The following is a 22,524-nucleotide window of genomic DNA, read 5'->3' on the forward strand; positions in this document are numbered from 1 at the left end:
TCTTTGAGATCGTCTTAATGTTATTCCTTATGATTCTTCTACAATCTATTCATTGGTAACAATCTCATTATGGAGTTGTTGATCATTCAACTGTTCTTCATTGTGAATATGTAACCTGATCCGTATATATCTCACTATATATTAAAATCAGATTCTTACAGATATATCACATAGTCATCTGGAATAGTAGATCTCCTTTCTCTTTGAGATCATCTTAATGTTATTCTTTATGATTCTTCTATAATCTATTCATTGGTAACAATCTCATTATGGAGTTGTTGATCATTCAATTGTTCTTCATTGTTATACAGTTTAACAACTGAAAGAACAATTATTTCCTTATAAGTTATGCGTAAATGAATTTATGCCCTAACTTCTTGAATGATCTCATTCTTATTTTTATCACTCCCACTGACTTCATCATTCTCAATGAATCCGACATTACCGGTTTCAATAATTATCGTACTATGTTTAAGATAGTAAAACTTATACCCTTTAGATTACTTAACATCCACAACTTTATGGGTAACAAGGAATTACTTAATATACTCCTAACCATATCTATAAGAGTACAATTACGCCTTTCAGCTACACGCTTCTGCTGTAGCATGCCTGACATAGTGTATTGAGCACAAATGTCATGCATTTCAAGGAGTTTAGCAAATGGTTAGAGTATTAACCCGTTTCATTATACTTTCCATAATATTCACTACCTCTATATGACCTTATGATTTTCACTTTTCTATCTAGTTGTTTTTCAATCTCATTTATGTATACTTCAAGAGTACCCACTACTTAAGATTTTTCATACAACAAATAGATATATACATAATGTGAAAAATCAACTATGAAGGCGATAAAATACTTTTCTCCTCCAAAAGATGGAATATCAAAAAGTCTACAAATGTTTGTATGAATAATTTCAAGAAGCTATTTACTTATTGTTGCTCATTTCTTTGTGTGTTTGGTTTGTTTATCTTTAATACAGTTTACACGCACACTAAAATCTGTAAAGTTTAAATTCAGAAGAATCACATTCTTTACTAATTTTCCTAACCTTTCACTAGATATTGACCTAGTCTTTTATGCCACAAGAAAGATAAATTTTCTATTAATTGAGTTATGCTTAATTCTAACATTATGATGCAAAATCAAAAAGTTTTTAATAAATATACTATCAAGTTTAAGTTTATAGAAATTATCAACAATAATACCATAACTCACAAATTAGAATTTCTTGAATAAACATCATTATCAAATTTAAATGAAAAACCATTAACATAAAGTTTTGAAATAAAATCAGATTATGGAAAATTGAATAAACATAAAAAGTTTAAAATAATTTAAATAAAATCCACTGTCTAACATTAAACATAATATCACAATGGTTTTAACAAACTTTTTTCCAATTATCATAAATAAAAAATTCTTATTTGAATTTGTAATTTAGGCCATAAGAAATTCTTGCATCTATTAGAAACATAAACATTAGTACTTAAGTCAACCTATCATGTATTAGAAAGAATTTCAATAAGTAATTCAAAATATACAAAAACCAAAAACTTACCATTCTTTTTCGAATCATTCTTTTTATTTCATATAATCTTTATAAAAGTATTCAATACATTAATGACACTTTTTAATTATTATTATCCTTTCTGTTAGTAGATTGATCCAAATCTTTTAATTTTGGGTGTTGCTCACTTAATGCATTTTTCAGGCTTATTCCCAAAATTTCTTTATAACTTCTTGATCGAGTCATCAGATGAACATAATGATTATTTTGCTACTTAAGTCTTGTCTCCTCCTAAATTAATATAATGGTCAATTAAATCACTTTCCACTTGTCTTAATAATGTTAATTCTTTAAATGACCCATACTGAATAGACAAGAAATTGAGAATAAATTGAATAAGAAAATTCTCATTCACAATCATCTATAAGGTTCTCAATTTTGCAGCAACATTAGTCATTTAAAAAAAAAACATACCCATACACGGTAAGAGTACCAACAAAATTGCATAGTAGTGATATAAATTAATAATTTTCGTTTTAGATATTTATCTACAATACGAAAACATTCTTCTAGTCAAAATATTACTTAGTACTATCACTATGGGAAACAATTATTCACATAACTATAATGCTTAATCTGTTCGATCTCTCCCAAACTTTATGGAGAATCTTTTCTCCCTCACTGTCTTTATCAGTAATAACAGTAGGTTTCTCAATTTAAAATGCTAAATCAAGATTTAACACATCTAAATTTTGAACTCAACTTACTCATTCCATTATGAGAAGTTAGTCCTATTGAGAATCAGAACAGATATATCATGCGCATTAAGAGATATAATAAAATAAATATAATAAGATAAAATACTCACAGCAATAATGCTTTGAGTTAACAACACGTTTATATAACTGAAAAATATAAATACATTGTATAACTATAGTACCCCTTTGGGTGGCAACTATAAAATACTAATAATGATGCTTATTTGTATTTATATGTTTACCTTCATTGGTGATGTATTATTTAATTAAACAAATAAGTTACCTTTGGATATCCTATATCTACCTAATTAAAAAATACATACAACTCCTTAATTTTTATTTAATCACTTGAAACTCAATTCCCTTTGGAGAATTATTTCTCATGATCAAATAAACTCAATATTCATGAATATCACAAAAAATTATAAGCATCATAATTCATGAAATATTGCGATTATGTAAACTACTAAAATTAATATCCATCAACCATTATGGTTAGGCCACTTTAGTAGCTATCAACCTTTACATAATATGAATATTAAATTAGATAGTAACTAATTTATAATTAATTATGTATACTACAAAAATTAATATTTATCAATCATTATGATTGGGCCACTTTGGTAACTACCAATCTTCACATAATATGAATATTAAATTAGATAGAGATTAATTCATCATTAAGTTATATTTACTACTAAAATTAATATTCATCGACCATTATGGTTAGGCCACTTTGGTAACTACTAACCCTCACATAATATGAATATTAAATTAACTAGTAACTAATTAATCATTAATTTACCCATTTAACATTATACACACATACTCATAATTGTCGATTGAAGTTTAAGCAACTTCGATCTCAAAAACTTAATAGTCCGAAATTTCATAGAAAATATCTTTTTATTTTATATACATAATAAAACATATTATTTTATTTTCGGACTTAAAGATCATAATTGAATCAATCTAAAATCGACTCTCCATCATGTATGTATGTTTGGGTATAAAACAAGAAGTTATTTGCATGTCTAATAATATTAGATTAAATTTCTAAACTCACAAATTATTCTAGAAATTTAAATTCCTAAAATAAATAAAATCACGCACATTATGTATTTAATAATCTATTTAAAATACTCATATACAGTGACATGCTTCTCATTCATCAATTATCACTATATATATAAAACAAATATATAATGATATATATATATATATATATATATATATATATATATATATATTTATATCCACCACACAAGTAGGTCCAGAAAATTTTTGGGTGTAAAATATACATGCTAGAGAAATGATGTTTCAAGAAACATCTATTTAATCATGCAAACCAATAAAGTTATATATACATATGCTTACATGTATATAGTAACTTTCAAGTCAAATATACAGGGGCGGAAATCAAGGTAGGAAACCAAAATAAATTCTTTGGTAAACAAACTGATCAAAAACATACTCTGGAGACTAATTGGACATTATACAATCATAGCCATGATTTTGATCAACAAATTTAATTATTTAATTTAAATTTAAATTTATATATATTATTTATGCAAACTTTAGTGGAATATAATGAGTTCCTAAATCATAAGCTCTGATATCACATGTAAACTTTAATTTATTCGTGTTAAGCCATTAATCACAAATTTACATGAATCCCATAATCTTAGAACTTCATGATTTCCACATATCTATAATGCATAAATAAATATAGTTAGATATAAATACCTTGAATCATGATAGTAAACCTTGTTGAGATCAAGTCCAATGTCGAGATCCTTTAATCACGAACTAATCTACAACTCTGATCAACAGGTAAAGGTAGAAACTGGTTTCCCTCTCTTGGCCTTTTGCACACATAAAATTTTTACGTGTTGTATCATTAATCGTATATAATTGATGGAGCATATGCACTTTTATAAAGGCAGAGAGATGACCAGCTTTCCTTTTAGTAATACAATTCTACTTTCCATCAAAGTAAAGAATGAGAAGGAAAACACTTCTCCAATAAGTAATTACCAAAAAGGTAATTATAAGTTGATCAAGAATAAATAATATTAATTGATATTTATTTACTTAACCACCAAGTAATATGTCACATGTTCAAATCATGTGGGCCACAATTAAATAAATAATCTTACACATGCATCATAAAATAATGATTTTTGAACACATATTTGGATCCAACTAGGATCCTTTGCTGCAAACGGGCCATGCTGTAGTATAAATAATTTCATTTAAGATATGTTTATTAAAAAGGTAATTTAAGAGTGAAACAGAACAACTTAATGATAAATTATTAAAAAGTTAAAAATTAAAATATATTGTTTGCTATTTCTGTTCTCCTTCCAATCTTCCTCGTCGATCACTGTCTTCCTCCTTGGATTCTTTCGCTCTCAGCCCTTTTAAATCAAAATATACAACCCTTATTTTTTAGCTCCTAAAATTAAATTGAACAAAATACTGGATAATATGGTTCGTTATTATTTAGCCTTCTTGTCCTAAGTTGTCTTATGCAATGGTTGACAAATATATATTGATTTATAATTTTAAAATAATTTTCCATTAATGTGATTTAAATAATTAGATATACCTTTTATATCTTGTTCAACATAAATCTTAACACCTTAAATACATTGAATCTTGTTCTTAACACTTTAAATCAATTGTATACTTGCATCTTTTAATCTTAACTTCTAAATCAATTGGATAAACATTTTAATTGTTCTCCACAAATTTTAATCTTTATTTCAACACTTTTTAATCTTGTTCGCAACACCTTTAATCTTTACCTCAACACCATTTAATCTTGCTCTGAACACATCTTAATCTTATTCTTAACACCTTTAATCTTTACATCAATGTCCTTTAATCTTTACCTCAACACATTTTAATCTTATTCACAATACATTTAATCTTTACCTCAACGCCATTTAATCTTATTCTCAACACCTTAATTTAATCTTGTTATCAACAACTTCAATATTTATCTCAACCTCATTTAATCTTGCTATCAACATATTTTATTCTTTATCTCAACATTTTTTAATCTTATTATCAACACCTTTTATTTTTACCTCAACGCTATTTAATCTTATTTTTAACACATTTAATCTTTACCTCAATGCCCTTTAATTTTTACATCAACGCCACTTAATCTTATTCTCAACATATTAATTTAATCTTGTTATCAACAATTTTAATATTTACCTCAACCTCATTTAATCTTCCTCTCAACATATTTTAATCTTTATCTCAACACTTTTTAATCTTGTTCTCAACACCTTTAATCTTGTTATCTACAACTTTAATATTTACCTCAACCTCATTTAATCTTGCTTTCAACATATTTTAGTCTTTATCTCAACACATTTTAATCTTATTCTCAACAGCTTTAATCTTATTATCAACAATTTTAATATTGATCTCAACCTTATTTAATCTTACTCTCAACATTTTTTAATTTTTATCTCAACACTTTTAATCTTGTTCTCAACACCTTTAATCTTTTTACCAACAACTTTAATATTTATCTCAACCTCATTTAATATTGTTTTCAACATATTTTAATCTTTATCTCAACACTTTTTAATCTTGTTCTCAACATATTTAATCTTTACCTCAACGCTATTTAATCTTGCTCTCAACAAATTTTAATCTTATTCTCAACATCTTTAAACTTTACCTCAACGCCCTTTAATCTTTACCTTAATGTCATTTAATCTTATTCTCAACGCCTTAATTTAATCTTGCAATCAACAACTTTAATATTTACCATAACCACATTTAATCTTTATATCAACAACTTTGTTATTTTGTTCTCAACACCTTTAATCTTGTTATCAACAACTTTAATATTTACCTCAACCTCATTTAATCTTACTTTCAACATATTTTAATTTTTATCTCGACATATTTTAATCTTGTTCTCAATACCTTTAATCTTGTTCTCAATACCTTTTAATCTTGTTATCAACAATTTTAATCTTTACCTCAACACTATTTAATCTTGTTGTTAACACATTTTAATCTTGTTCTTAGTACCTTTAATCTTTACCTCAACGCCTCTAAAAAATTAAATGGTGTTGAGGTAAAGATTAAAACGTGTTGAGAGTAAAATTAAATGTCATTGAGAACAAGATTAAATGAGGTTGAAAGCATTGATGTAAAGATTAAAATATGTTGAGAACAAGATTAAAATGTGCTGAGAGTGTTGAGGTAAAGATTAAAATGTGTTGAGAGTAAAATTAAATGACATTGAGAACAAGATTAATCTTTACCTCAACGATCCCAACACATTTTAATTTGTACCTTAATGCTCTCAATGACATTTAATTTAACGATTAAAGTTGTTAAAAACAATATTAAAAAGTGTTGAGATAAAGATTAAAATATGTTGGGAGCAAAATTAAATGAGGTTGAGGTAAATATTAAAATTGTTGATACTATAAGATTAAATGTGTTGAGAACAAAATAAAAAAATGTTGAGAGTAAGATTAAAAAATGTTGAGTAAGATTAAATGAGGTTGAGGTAAATAATAAAGTTATTGATAACAAGATTAAAGGTGTTGAGAATAAGATTAAAATGTATTGAGATAAAGATTAAAATCTGTTGAGAGTAAAATTAAATGAGGTTGAGATAAATATTAAAGTTGTTGATAACAAGATTAAATATATTACTACAAGAAAAATGACTTTTTACCACGGTGGAAAAGGCTTTCTACCACGGTTTTGAACCGTGATAGAAATAGCCGTAGTAAAAAGTCGAAACTTTGCAAAATTGTGGTAGAAAAGAAAGACTTTCTACCACGGCGCAAAACCGTGGTAGAAAATATATATATATTTTCTACCACGGTGCTTAATTGTGGTAGAAAGTCCACCACGGTTTTGCACCGTGGTAGAAAGTCTTTCTTTTCTACCACGGTTTTACACCGTGATAGAAAGTTTATTTTCTACCACGGTGGGGAACCGCGGTAGAAAGAAAGACTTTCTATCACGGTGCAAAACCGTAGTAGAAAGTGTTACATAATTTTTTTAAAAAAATAATAGTTTAGTCCACACCTTATATATTTACTTAGCCAAAATAAAACAAAATAATTTACAACTGACCAATAACATCATTATATATTTACTTAATCCACAAACCCTAAATCACTTACAACTGACCAATAACATCATATATATATATATATATATATATATATATATATATAAGACCAAAATAATTTTTTAAAAAATAATTTACATAATTTTTTACATAATAATTTACAACCGCAATCCTAAATCCTAAATCACTCAAAACCAAAATAATTTACAACTGACCAATAACATCATATATATATATATAACTAAATCCAAGTCATTGTTTTATACAAAAATTAACCATATACAAATTTCAAAGAAGTACATAATCCACACCTTATATATTTACTTAGCCAAAATAAAACAAAAATTCACACCTTATATATATATGACCAATAACCGTAGTAGAAAGTGTTACATAATTTTTTTTTTTTAAATAATAGTCAAACAAAATGATTTAGGGTTTGGATTTAAACTGACCCTACATAATCCACACCTTATATATTTACTTAGCCAAAATAAAACAAAAATTCTTCATATCTTCTTGCAACTTCTTTATGAGCCATACAAAAAATATAGCGGCAACAAAAAAAGTAACGTCAACCGCAACCCGCAATCCTAGCTTTAACCTACAAAGATGTAATAGTTGAAGTAAGAGAATTAATATAAAGCAAGTTATTTAGGAAAAAAAAATATATAGTAAGTTGTAAAGTTGCCAAAATTAAACCAAGCAAAACAAGTATTATAATAAAGGTACTTTGAATGATCTACTCTTCGTATTAACTCAAGCAAAGTAAGTATTAACATGGTCTTAACTCAAGCAAAACAAGTTCAGTGTGTCAAGGACATAGTCCCAGGATTAAAGCTTAAGCATGGCTTATTTAATAGGTGATTGAAAGTACTCGAAGACAGAGTGAATTACCATCATATGATATGTTCAGATTAAAAAAAAATGGTCACTTAAGGCACGTGACCCCCTATACACCGCAAAATTGGTCACTTAAAGGCACGTGACCCCCCTGAGGTTGCTAAATTTTTTATTAGGTTTGTCTAGGGTTTGCCCTTATATGTGCTTCGATGTCTTTAGGATTTATCACACTAGTATTAAGGTTTCTCCCTAAAAATCTCTATTTGTTGTTCTTCTCTTCTCACTTCTCCTGTTATTCTGATCGGCCTTCTCTTCCAGTTCATTTAGATTATTGTTATTGCCTCTGTGTATGATTATGTTTTATCTTATAATTATTGGGTTGCTTGGTTCATGATGTCCAGGTTGCAGATGAAATTGTAGCAGATTTTACCAGAATTAACAATAGTTCAGCAGTTTCCTTCAATAAGGTTTGATCAACCCTAGAGTTTAACCTTTTTACACTGCTATTATTATGTTAACTTCTTATGTATGCTGAGATAAGAGTTCATTATTTGTCATATCACAAGTTCTTATCAATTGCTTCACAATTTTATTAGTCTATCCTCTACATTTGTAAGCTGAGTTTTCCTAACTTCCATAGAGGATGGGACCTGTTCTTGTCTCATTTTTCTTGTCCCCATCCTACTCAATCCTTTTCGTCACCCATTCATACCTTTGGCTGATTTGGCATGATTTTTAAGGTCACTCTATAGAGAATGACCAGTTTTCTTTGTTTATCCTTGCAGGCGTTGCATGTTAAGCTGATTAATGGGATTGGAAATAAATCAGCCTATTTGAAAGAATTAGAAGAACAAGTAATGTTGTCTTACCATTTTCTTTTTTTGCCCCTTAAATAAACAACAATGTAAATTATTTTTTGGGAGTTTTGAGAAATTTTAGTTATGCTATGGATATGAAAATCAGATTTGTATAAGTTTACAGTTGAAATTGCAGTTCGACAAATGCCCACTCTTGAGACTTCTTGGACTTTTATGCATCACTTTTCTGTTTTCCTTACGTTTATTTAGTTTAAGTGAAGTAGGGAGTTCTACTTATTTACAATCAACTTAGTAGCTTAAAAATATTAAATAAGTAGGAATGCCTTTCTTGCTCTAGGTCTTGATATGCCCAATACAAAAAGGCCATTGTGTAGTGCTGGTGCAGTTACTTGGAAATCTGGGGTAGAAGAATGGAGACAGATTTAACCTTTGAAGTTATTTTTCTTAAAGCTGCTGCTATCAAACTTGAATCCATGTCTACACTTGTTAGCCTGAGTTTTTACCAGCACCAAGCAATGGCCACAACATATATAATTTTATATTTGGTTGCAACTATCCAGTAAATAAAATTGATTCGTGGACACAGTTTTAGATTCATGCAACTATAAAAGTTAGAAATAGCCTGAATGGGTATATGTTTTTTTAGAAAATTTTAATTATTTAACAAGGGATATCTTTGGTTTATAGTTTCTAAGCATGAACAAATTCAACTACTAAGTTCAAAGTTGTGGTTCACAGTTTGAGAAGTGATCATCGGGATTCAACATTGAACAGAAATTCAAAGGTAGAAGACTTTATTTTAAAGAAATCTTCAAAAAGTTGGAATTAAATTGCCGTTTACACACTGAAAGAAGGAAAAAAATGAAATAACAATACCAGTGACAGAATAAACTGCATAACACAACTATTCTCTTACCCAGTGCACTGCCATGTAGATTGCCATTGCCTTTGCTCTAATTCGGTTAGGGAATATTTCTGATAGGAGGAGACTAGGGACTAGTCCAGCACCTAGGGCAAATGTGAAGACAAACCTGCATAAACAACTTCAATAAGAAAAATATACCACCATAACCTCAAGATAAGAAACTATATGTAGAAGTTTGTCTACCTTAGCTCTCTTCCACAGTTACAGTCACAAAGGTGGTTTAAGCAATGAGATACAGTAGCCTACCTTGGTTTATTTCCACAATACAAGAAATAGATAATCCTCCTAAGAGGTGAACAATTACTTGCTCTATTTGACATAGAAATTTATCATTTTTCCATTTTGAAATACCCTATTCATCCGATTTTATTTTTAGAAACTCCTAATTTTCCAGGTATTTCAGAAAGACAAAGAATGATGATAGGAAGAGAATCACCTAATGGAACATGTTTTTTATCTGCTCTATATCATCAGTTACCCCTGGCTCTTCTGTAGGAGGAAGGCACTGAATTTGTTTCATGTTACCATGATACTCATTGATGTACCTGTCACTTACTTCTTTTGGTCCCACCCCAATTTTATTTGCTTTTCCTATGATCTACAAAAGCCAGATATAAATCAACAGTTAAGTATTTTTTACAATCAAATTATCAAAAAATAGACTTAAAATAGTCAAAAAGTCGTGAACATAAATAATTCTAAAAACTACAACATACATTCCTCTTTATGAGCTAAGACAGTATTCAGAACTACAATTTCAATAACAGCCCATGAGAATTTGATTGAAAGTTTGAACACTAAATCATGGTGAAAATTTACAAAATGAAGGGAAAAGCAGAAGATGTGAATATTGAATAGTTCCTATAGGAATCATATGGAGGAATACAGTTATGAGAAACCAGCACCAATTGAGGACAAGAAGGGAAAGATTAAACTCTCAGTAGAGTTGAAGGGAATCAATTGTTCAAAAGAATGGACTATAATGCAAAAGAACTTAAATTCAAATACAAATTATTCAACACCATTGGTGTGGTGTGAAAAAGGAAACATAGCTTCAGAAAAAGAAAAATAGTAATAAATCCAGGTAGTATTTCATTTCCCACAAACAAACACTTCCTCCATTACACTGCACACCACCAAAAACAGAACCACAGAAACACCTTCCAGTTGGTACCCCCATTTACTCTAGTTTTCAGAACTAGTCCTATAAACTGCCCTAAAAATATATATATAATTTTAACAGGAATACCAACTATGCAATACAAATATACATTTAGATTGCATTTTCACTACAAAGCCATCAAACAATTACACTACAATCATCTAAAAATAATGAAAACTGAATATCATATTAGATGTAATTGTTCCCTTTCATGTATTAAAATATTTATAAGGATACTAGAAGAAGAAGTATAGAAATGGTTCATGACTAGTTGCTAATGAATGAACCATCAACTAAACATCAAGCAAAATAATTAATTAAATCTCACACAACTATGTTCCCTTTCATGTATTCATACAGATTTTAGTTAATACAAGAACCACTCCTAAGCACAAACAATTGAAGATATGCTACTTTGGTTTTCACAACAAACCAATAAACTGATTCATTCCATACTTGTAGCTGCCTTTTGGAGTATTTGGAAGGAGAGGAATTGTAATTCAGCTACATAGCACATTCTTATTATAAATCAGATTTATCCATTTTATTTTATTTCTGGTTCTTAGAAATTTTTTTTTTTTTTTTTTTTTTTTTGATAAGTATTTCTGGTTCTTAGAAATGAAGAAAAGAAAAAAGAAACAGAGAAAAGAAAAACGCTAAAGAGTGATAGTAGGACAACATCATGTGATAGGGTCTCATATTTCTATTTTTTTTCCTCTTTTTATTTTCAATAGAAAATAAATAAATAAGTGGTAAGAGTGTTGCTTTCTTTTTCCCATTTTTTTGGTAGGTATTGTGAAATTTAATGAACCAAAAAATAAATTATATAAGGAGAACTCTTACATAACATAAGCACCTTATATATTAGCCCTCGGCTAGACATCCATCCAGCAAAACTCCAATATGTTGTTATACTTGCCTGATTAGATGATTTTCTTTTTCCTCCATAAAATAAAGTTAGCTTAGAAGAGAGATAACATTTTAATAATTAGCCTTTAAAACGTAGGAAAGTGCTTAATTTACAGGTTGGAGGTACCTAAAAATCATTTTCACAATAATAAAATTGGAATGCTCTTGCATATCATGAAGATGATCAATTTGTTTACCTGATAGCGTAAAAACATCATATCATAATAAAACAATACATTAACAAGTCTCATCCAACATCAGAAATGCCTTTAATTTCTAAGAATTCATTTTGGAAGCACCAGATCGGCACATCGAAAATAGAATTGTAAATTTCCTCCAATTCCAACTAAAATATGTTCGACACTTGGATAGACTACAACTGTTCTTTTTTTTAGGGAAGAGGGGGGGGCCTGCTGGGAAGAAAAACAAAAGAAAAAGGATCTAAACAATTATAAGTTCCAAAATGTAGGTCCTTTCTTATGAATTTATTGTTACTTCCCAATTATCTCTTTGACCAAGTCTAGAATATGGAAATAATCATAAAAAGTAAAATAAAAATTTACCCTCAGGTCCATCCACACTCACCCTATTTCTGCCTATAAGGTTATTGCATGGGCTCCAACCAACGATAAGATCAAAACCAATAAAGGAATCTATGAACTGATACAGCCGTCCACCATTTAGCTGTAGAACATCAGCAATGGCAATCAAATTTCCTCTCTATTTATTTATTTTTTTTTTCACACCAGTTCAACAGATACAAGATTCTTCGAAAGTGCAAGATTCTTCAAGCAAAAAAATTCCCCAAATAGGATTTAGTTTGCAAAACAAGAATTACAGACCTTGATTAATTGATTTAGAAAAATAAAATAAAATTTAATGTTCTTGTTGACATTTAACTGCATTTTTTTTCTTCTTGTTTTTATCACTATTATTTTCTTTAGTAAAGTCATGTTTGGCAAGCACATGGTATATACTATACATTTATATACCAGAATAATAAATTCAGACAAAGGCAGGCCTCAAGCAGTAAGACTGCATATGTTACAATATACAAAATGAATGAAAGAAAGAATTGCGAGTCAAAAAACTTGCCAATGGACAATGTTATGAATGCACTAGGGAAACCTAGGCCACATAAAAGAAACATGCATAGGCAGTGCAGCTAAATATACAATACAACATGACCTATGTAGTGAAAGAATTTGTTGATGGTCCCCATTATGAAAAGGCTATAATAAAAACATTCGTATTGGATTAAAGTACAGAAATTACATTCAACTAAACAAACATATGCATAAAGAAATGTGATATTTGAACTTAGCAAGCAGATCCATAGGCAATTAGCAAACACTTTGCTGCACCAAAGGAAGCATTTAAAATTCTTATTGCTCAGGACTATGGATGGATATTAGAAAATCATAAAGTCATCATCACTTACTGTGGTAGGAAATCTTTATCTGTTGTAGCTTCACTGAGAATACGTTCAAACTCCTGAATATTTTGCTTCATTTCACGTGATAGCTTGTCATGTGCTGCAAGCTTTGCAATACTAGGAAAGTAAGCCCGAGCCACATATAGCAGGTCCTTCATCTTCTTCACTAAAGTCTTTCATTTTTTCCCTATGTTCATGACGCCATAATCAGTAGCTCCCAAATTTAATCTCGCAATGAGAAAAACAGGGTCATAACATTATTTTAGATGAGAATTAACCAAAATCCACATCCTAGTTTCTGATACAAGTATTTTTAGCTTACAAATAATCATATAAAAAAAATGAAAGCAAAAGGGCTAAAAGTGTATGATGATGACGATTAACAAAGAAAAAAAGCCCACTAAAAATGGATGAGCAGACATCAATAAGGTGACAACTAAAAAGTCTAGTGCGCCCACATCAGACATAAAATACACTTCCGGCAGATGATAAAAGTTAACAGTTCCACTGCTTAGGCACATTTATTTCTTAACCAGAAATTTTACGGTTCACTTGATTGTTCTAAGACAATGGATATATAATAACTATACACAATCTAGATTTACTGAAATGCTGCTAGATTTTATTCCAAAATCGAAACAAAAATAAAAAATAAAAATAGAAAGTATAATTTCCTCATGTGACGCAAGCAAATGATAAAGAAATAGAGAAAACAAAAAAATCATGAACATCCTATAGAAAGAATCAATATAGGCATTGCAAAAAATAAAATAAAAAAAGGTTTACTTAGTACACATTAAGACATGGAATTTATAAGAAACCCCAATTGAATTAAACTGAAGTCACGCCATACCTATTTGAGTATCAATTTGATGAAGATAACAATTTACAGGGATGAAAATACAAACCTCAAAATTTATCAATGCGCACACGATAAATTAGGTCTTTGGTTTAACGCCAAAGTGTCCTTCGAATAGGAGGGAGGGGTTAGGACTTCGAATGAGAGAGGGAGCTATAGTTAGGGCTTGGAGAAAGGGGGCGAATCCTTGTTCAATCTCAACGCCCATCTGTGGTGGACTTTACAGGGGCACTGCGCACCCTGAAACTCAGGGAACTTTTCAATCAGTTGTGCCGCTAACTCCTTTCTAACGTTGCGCTGACCATCGATTCAACCCTCCGCTGCTCCTCAATGGTGGAGATTTCAGAAATCAGTGGCTTTGGTAGAAGGGTTGGGCTTAGAGAGAAAGAGGCATGGGTCAGGCTTTGAAATTTGAGAGAAAGAGGATTTGCAGATCGAGTATAGATCGCGAGAGAAAGGGGCCGGCTTTGGAGATATATGTAGATATATATTTTTTTTTTGAGTATATATGTTACGTGTGGTTTATCTGTGAGTTATTTTAAAATCGTGGTAAAAAATACATGATTATTATCACGATTTTTCATTAACGGTGATAGAAAATCTTTCTATCACGATAAAACGTGCGTGGTTATAACCATAGTTTTTCATTAATCGTGGTAGAAAGTTTTAAAATAACTGTGGTAAAAAATATACTTTCTACTACGCTTATTTTAAAAACTGTGGTAGAAGACCCTTTTTACCCCGGTTATTTTAAAATCGTGGTAGAAAGTGCGTGGTAAAAAACTGTTTTTTTTATAGTAAATGTTGAGAACAAGATTAAAAAGTGTTGAGATAAAAATTAAAATATGTTAAGAAAAAGATTAAATGAGATTGAGGTAAATATTAAAATTGTTGATAACAAGATTAAATTAATGTGTTGAGAATAAGATTAAATGGCGTTGAGGTAAAGATTAAAGGTCATTCAAGTAAAGATTAAAGGTATTAAGAACAAGATTAAATAGCGTTGATGTAAAGATTAAAGGTGTTGAGAATAACACTAAAAAGTGTTGAGATAAAGATTAAAATATGTTGAGAGTAAGATTAAATGAGGTTGAGATAAATATTAAAGTTATTGATAACAAGATTAAATTAAAGTGTTGAGAATAAGATTGAATGGCGTTGAGGTAAAGATTAAAGGGTGTTGAGGTAAAGATTAAAAGTATTGAGAACAAGATTAAAATGTGTTGAGGTAAAAATTAAAGGGCATTGAGGTAAGAATTAAAGGTGTTGAGAACAAGATTAAAACGTAGTGAGAGTAAGATTAAATGGTGTTGAAGTAAAGATTAAAGGTGTTAAGAACAAGTATAAAAAGTGTTGAGATAAAGATTAAATATGTTGAGAACAAGATTAAAATGTTTATCCAATTGATTTAGAAGTTAAGATTAAAAGATGTAAGTATACAATTGATTTAAAGTATTGAGAACAAGATTCAATGTATTTAAGGTGTTAAGATTTATGTTGAACAAGATTTAAAAGATATATCTAATTATTTAAATCACATTAATGGGAAATTATTTAAAAAATATAAATCAAAATATATTTGTCAACCATTGCATAAGACAATTTAGAACAAGAAGGCTAAACAACAACAAACCATTTTATCTAATATTTTGTTCAATTAAATTTTACGAGCTCAAAAATAAGCGTTGTATATTTTGATTTAAAAGGGTTGAGAGGAAAGAATCCAAGGAGGAAGACAGTGATCGACGAGGAAGATTGGAAAGAGAACGGAAATAGCAAACAATATATTTTGATTTTTAATTTTTTAATATTCTACCATTAACGTCGTTGGTTGTTCCGTTTCACTCTTAAATTACCTTTTTAATAAACATACCTTAAATGAAATTATTTATACTACAGCATGGGTACAATATGGTCCGTTTCTCAACATATTTTAATCTTTATTTCCACACTTTTTAATCATGTTATCAACATCTTTAGTCTTGTTATCAACAACTTTCATATATACCTCAACCTCATTTAATCTTGCTCTCAACATATTTTAATTTTAATCTTAACACTTTTTGATCTTGTTCTCAACACCTTTAATCTTGCTATCAACAACTTTAATATTTATCTCAACCTCATTTAATCTTATTTTTAACATATTTTAATCTTTTTCTCAACACTTTCTAATCTTGTTCTCAGCACATTTAATCTTTACCTCAACACTATTTAATCTTGCTCTGAACACATTTTAATCTTATTCTTAACACATTTTATCTTGATCTCAACGTCCTTTAATCTTTACCTCAACGTCATTTAATCTTATTTTCACTACCTTAATTTAATCTTGCTATCAACAAATTTAATATTTATCTCAAACTCATTTAATCTTTATCTCAACACTTTTTTATTTTGTTCTCAACACCTTTAATTTTGTTATCAATAATTTTAATATTTACCTCAACCTTATTTAATCTTGCTCTCAACATATTTTAATCTTTATCTCAACATATTTTAATCTTATTCTCAGCACCTTTTAATCTTGTTATCAACAATTTTAATCTTTACATCAACGTCATTTAATCTTGCTGTTAACACATTTTTATCTTATTCTTAGGACCTTTAATTTTTAACTCAACGCCTCTAAAAAATTAAATATCATTAAGGTAAAGATTAAAATGTGTTGAGAGTAAAATTAAATGTCATTGAGAATAAGATTAAATGAGGTTGAGAGTGTTGAGGTAAAGATTAAAATATGTTGAGAACAAGATTAAAATGTATTAGGAGCATTGAGGTAAAGATTAAAATATGTTGCGAGCAAAATTAAATGTCATTGAGAATAAGATTAATCTTTACCTCAACGATCTCAACACTTTTTAATCTATACCTCAACACTCTCATTGACATTTAATTTAACGATTAAAGTTGTTGAAAACAATATTAAAAAGTGTTAAGATAAAGATTAAAATATGTTGGGAGCAAGATTAAATGGGGTTGAGGTACATATTAAAATTGTTGATAATAAGATTAAATGTATTGAGAACAAAATAAAAAAGTGTTGAGAACAAATTTAAAAAGTGTTGAGAGTAAGATTAAATGAGGTTGAGGTAAATAATAAAGTTGTTGATAACAAGATTGAAGGTGTAAAGAACAAGATTAAAATGTATTAAGATAAAGATTAAAATATGTTGAGAGCAAAATTAAATGAGGTTGAGGTAAATATTAAAGTTGTTGATAACAAGATTAAAAGTGTTGAGAACAAGATAAAAAAGTGTTGAGGTAAATATTAAAATATGTTGAGAGAATGATTAAATTAGGTTGAGGTAAATATTAAAATTGTTGATCACATGATTAAATTGATGTATTGAGAATAAGATTAAATGGCGTTGAGGTAAAAATAAAAGAGCATTGAGGTAAAGATTAAAGGTGTTAAGAACAATATTAAGTAGCGTTGAGGTAAAGATTAAAGGTGTTGAGAATAATTTTAAAAAGTGTTGAGATAAAGATTAAAATATGTTGAGAGCAAAATTAAATGAGGTTGAGATAAATATTAAAATTGTTCATAACAAAATTAAATTAACGTGTTGAGAATAAGATTAAATCGCGTTGAGGTAAATATTAAAGGGCGTTGAGGTAAAGATTAAAGGTGTTGAGAACAAAATTAAAATATGTTGAGAGCAAGATTAAATGGTGTTGAGGTAAAGATTAAAGGTGTTATGAACAAGTATAAAAAGTGTTGAGATAAAGATTAAATATGTTGGAACAAGATTAAAATGTTTATCCAATTGTTTTAGAAGTTAGGATTAAAAGATGTAAGTATACAATTGATTTAAAGTGTTGAGAACAGGATTCATTGTATTTAAGGTGTTAATATTTATGTTGAACAAGATTTAAAAGGTATTTCTAATTATTTAAATCACATTAATGGAAAATTATTTAAAAAATATAAATCAAAATATATTTGTCAACCATTGCATAAGACAATTTAGGACAAGAAGGCTAAACAACAACGAACCATATTATCCAGTATTTTGTTCAATTTAATTTTAGGAGCTCAAAAATAAGCATTGTATATTTTGATTTAAAAGGGATGAGAGCGAAAGAATTTGAGGAAGATAGTGATTGACGAGGAAGATTGGAAGGAGAATGGAAATAGCAAACAATATATTTTGATTTTTAATTTTTTAATAATTTATAATTAATGTCGTTGGTTGTTCCGTTTCACTCTTAAATTATCTTTTTAATAAACTGACCTTAAATTTAATTATTTATACAACATGGCCCGTTTACAGCAGAGGATCCTTGTTCATTTGGATCACGTGTTCCTTAAATATTTTATGAAAAATTATCGTTGTACCGATTACTTGTAGTGAATAAACATACGCTTGTATAAATAAGGAATTGTTACAAATAAGAAAGTGAGGTCCTCCACTTGTAAAAAATATAATTAATTAATAAAAAACCATTCAGTTAGGCAATTTATTGTATGTCTTCGGTGTGAATATCACTACTCATAATTTATTATTTTCAACTAAAAATCTTTAAATGAGAGGATCAATTTTTTTTTAATTTTTTTTCCATATTCCAACAAGCGACATTCCCTAACGTTTCATTCAAATTTATAATTAATCTTCCACTCAAATTGGTTAGTCTGCGTTGTTTTTCATGACAAAAAAATATGTCAGCCTTGTTTTTCACTTGAAAAGAATTATTATTTAAAAAAAGTAATGCTATTTAAGCCAAAAGAATAAACAAAATAAATAACATAACAAGAAAATAATCAAGTAATAAATCTACCTAATTTTCCATACAATTTTATTACCAGAGGCCTTGTAGCCCTATGCTATTAATTTCTCACTTTTTAAAGTAGAAAGAGGAGAGTTTGAGTATCCATTGGAACAAAAGTGAGTATGTGAATATGGTTTTAGCCAATAATAATAATAATAAATTATAATTTTATTGAATTATTTTGTGCAAAATAAATTGTATGTAGGTCAATCACCTTGAGTTTGCTTGATCATAATACCATTCGAAAATTGAATGGCCCAATCCTCTGTATCTTGAACAGAGTAAAAGAAAAGTTTATTAATAATATTATATCAAAAATATCTTAGTCATTTTTTTAGACAACTACTACTATTATTTAGGAGCGAGAAAGAACAATGGTATGACCATTCTCGTTCTTTCCAGGTAAGGCGTTAAGTATCATGATGTTCTTGTTACATTAAAAATCAATATTATGTAATATTAAAATTACATGGATTAAAACAAATCCCTGATGAAAAATAGTTGTTTCACGGAAACAATCAACTGAAACATACATTAAAATAGGGCATACATGTTTTCCATTTAAGTGCATCAAATTGTGTCCCACTTAAGTACACCAGATGGCCCTGGTATATTGGAACCCGTCATTGTCCTACTCATACTGCTGCAAGACGCTATATTTATTCTCTTTCATTGAAGAAAGGAAGTATGTGGCTAAGTTTCTCTCTTCCTCTGGCTTGTCAAAAAAAAGTGCGTTTATACTTGTAAGTAGCTCCACAAGAGTCACTCCAAAGCTATATGTATCATTTTTCTCTGACAAGTTGCCTGTATGGAAATATTCAGGGTCTAAGTAGCCAAATATTCCTTGAACCATTGTGGTTAGCTGTGTTTTATCCAACGGAACTAATCTTGAAGATCCAAAGTGAGACTTTTGCAGTAAAGTTATCATCTAAGAGTATATTAGTAGACTTGACATCTCTGTGAATGATCGGTATGGAAGCTGCTTAGTGCAAATATGCAAGTGCTCCTGCAGTTTCTTTGGCTATCCTTAGACATATTTCCCATAGGATCGACAAGACATGACCTACTCCATGGAGATTATGGTATAGAGTACCATTGGTGATAAATTCATAAATCAACAAGGGGACTTATGTCTCTAAACAACAACCCAGTAGTTTTACCACATTTTTATGGTTGATTTGGGAAAGCACTATCACCTCGTTAACAAATTGGTCAACTTGGCTTTGATTGACAACATAGGACTTTTTAATAGCAACTATTTTGTTTTGCGATAAAATTCCTTTGCAAACTGTACCAAAGCCTCCTCGACCAACAATTTCACTTTCACTGAAGTTATTGGTTGCCTTCTTCACCTCTTCTATAGTAAAGATTTTGGCAGTCTCAGCTGAACTATCAAGTTTTGAAAGTTGTTGTTGTAGCATCAAACCACTATTTTGTTGAATTTTTTTTTTTCTCTAAGTTGATTGAGCTTTCTCTCCTTGATTCTCCAATATAACAAAAAGCATCTGATGAGCACTGAAAAGTGCGCATTTAAACCCGTTAAGCTTAAGCATTCTAGTACCTCTATCTATCTTACTTTGCCGTTTTAGACTTATTACGTGTTATTTATATTTTCAGGCACTAATCCCAAAATTTAGCTAACTCAGCCAAATAAGAGCTTAATTGAAGCAATCCTGAGATAAACCAAATGAGGGAGCAAAGTGGAGAAAGAAAGGAGCAAAAAGGAATCAAGTTCTGCAGCTGAAAAGTTCGATCTATCCAACTTAGAGTTCGATCGATCGAACATCTATGATCGATCACAGTACTTCTCGATGGATCCAACCTTGGCCTTTGCTGAAATTCCAAGTTCGATCGATCGAACATCACCTTCGATCGATCGAACCCTATTTTGTCCTATTCAAATGATTGATTTTATCCACAGCTGTACGCCTACCAACCACTTTTGTCTTTTTCCCCATAAATATCTTGAAAATATCCCAGCCTCGTCATTATCCGGAGGAGTCAGACCACTTCGATCGATCCAAGATGCAGTTCGATCGATCGAACCCATTTTCGATCGATCCAAGTTAAGGTTCGATCGATCGAACTTCCTCCAGCGAGAAAAAGTTAAAGTCCAGCTCATTTATTCTGTCCTTCATCCAATCATTGGAGAATATGCCTTGCACGACCACAGCTCATCATGGGGTGTATTTGACCTACCTATATAAGGAATATGATACACTTTTTGAGGGAGTCTCTTGTCACACATTGAAAATCATCTTGGAGGCTATTCTTGGAGAGGAAGAAGGGAGGAAGCTAGAGCAACCATTGGAGGAGATCTTCACCAACAATGAGCAGCCATGGAGTTAGCCCTTGAGGGTTGGATCATCACTACCATGAGTGGCTAGACATCCTTTTGGGGCTAGAGTTAGCCCCAAGCATGCTTTCTATACTCTAATCTTGTGTATTATTGAGGGATTAGTGTTGTATGATACATCTTGATATTCATGTATATATAAATCTTGATTATTTCATGGTTTGTATGGTTTAATGCTTCCAATTGACTATTCTATTCTATCCATATGTCTATGTATGCTAGAGTAGGATATTTATGTGCTTATCCCTAGATTTAGTGTTTTTGATGTATGTCTATGTGTATTGATGCTATAGATCTAGAGATTATCAAGATGATATGCTTAATGAATGCTATTTTGGTTCATTTGATGGTTTATGCCTATTCTTGATGGTTTGTGCCTCTCCCCCTAGTCTAGATAGCTTTATTTTCATGCTAGTAGTGTAGATTTAGTGTAGTGGTAGTGTAATGTTAGATGGGAGGACAATCTACTCTCGATGTTTGATGTTCCATGCTTGTGAGTCCAAATGGCATATTCCTCTAATATTGTGTTGTATGTGGATTGTGAGCTTAACGAAGGATTAATGACTTGTTTTGATCTATTGTGCTATCCCTATGTTGTCTAGACAATATATGCTCTATTGTTTAGATATATTGTGCTCTTCACATGATGTTTAGACAATACTTGCTTGATTTGTCATCCTTGCCAATTGAATCAACCTAATGCACAAACACCCTTATCATATTGCAACACATCCATTACCCTCAATTGATCACTTGTTAGTAGTATAGAAAAGTATTGCTTGGTGGTGATCTTTACACCCCAAGACCTCTCTCTCTTTTGTTTACTTCATATTATTTTATTTAGTTGAATTCAATTTAGCTTAATCAACCAACCAATCAATTGTGTGATCACTCGACCTACTAACCCTAATTACCATAGTTTCACAATTCGATACACCATCAAATCCCTTGGGACGATCCCTACTCGCCCTATTTATATTTTATATAGAGAAAGGTATTAGTGGCTTTCTATAAATGTAAAACTTGGCCACCTCCTAAATTCACA

At 29.8% G+C, this 22,524-nt stretch overlaps 1 protein-coding gene across 4 annotated transcripts; it reads right to left on the minus strand.

The window, feature by feature from the left end:
* Positions 1-7,733: 7,733 nt before the first annotated feature.
* On the minus strand, positions 7,734-14,832 carry LOC132274434 (probable galacturonosyltransferase 7). 4 transcript variants are annotated; one of them, XR_009470420.1, is made up of 5 exons: positions 14,400-14,827; positions 13,498-13,678; positions 10,422-10,583; positions 9,977-10,091; positions 7,734-8,003 (listed from the first exon to the last, which is right to left on the minus strand). XR_009470420.1 is itself a non-coding variant. In XM_059775712.1 (4 exons), exons 2-4 carry the CDS (start codon positions 13,647-13,649, stop codon positions 7,974-7,976), a joined length of 297 nt encoding a protein of 98 aa, XP_059631695.1. In that variant the 5' UTR covers positions 13,650-13,719; positions 14,400-14,832; the 3' UTR covers positions 7,734-7,973. The 4 variants fall into 4 exon arrangements, 2 of the variants coding, with proteins under 2 accessions (XP_059631695.1, XP_059631694.1); XR_009470421.1 differs by lacking the exons at positions 13,498-13,678; positions 14,400-14,827 and adding an exon at positions 12,004-13,462; XM_059775712.1 differs by lacking the exon at positions 10,422-10,583 and having other exon boundaries at positions 13,498-13,719; positions 14,400-14,832.
* Between the last annotated feature and the right edge of the window lie 7,692 nt (positions 14,833-22,524).

Source organism: Cornus florida, unplaced genomic scaffold (genome assembly GCF_030987335.1).
Source record: "Cornus florida cultivar Cherokee Brave unplaced genomic scaffold, ASM3098733v1 CherokeeBrave_3.0.0_Hap2_Chr09, whole genome shotgun sequence".
In the NCBI taxonomy this organism is placed as follows: domain Eukaryota; kingdom Viridiplantae; phylum Streptophyta; class Magnoliopsida; order Cornales; family Cornaceae; genus Cornus; species Cornus florida.

What these genes read in the sequence shown, in the direction of transcription:
- LOC132274434 (XM_059775712.1), bottom strand. Translation starts at nt 13,649, where the DNA reads ATGAAGGACCTGCTATATGTGGCTCGGGCTTACTTTCCTAGTATTGCA. An exon ending in GATAAAGATTTCCTACCACA is followed by an intron (nt 10,092 to 13,497) that starts GTAAGTGATGAT and finishes TTGTTTATGCAG; the next exon opens with GTTTGTCTTCACATTTGCCC. An exon ending in TCTACATGGCAGTGCACTGG is followed by an intron (nt 8,004 to 9,976) that starts GTAAGAGAATAG and finishes ACATCTTTGTAG; the next exon opens with GTTAAAGCTAGGATTGCGGG.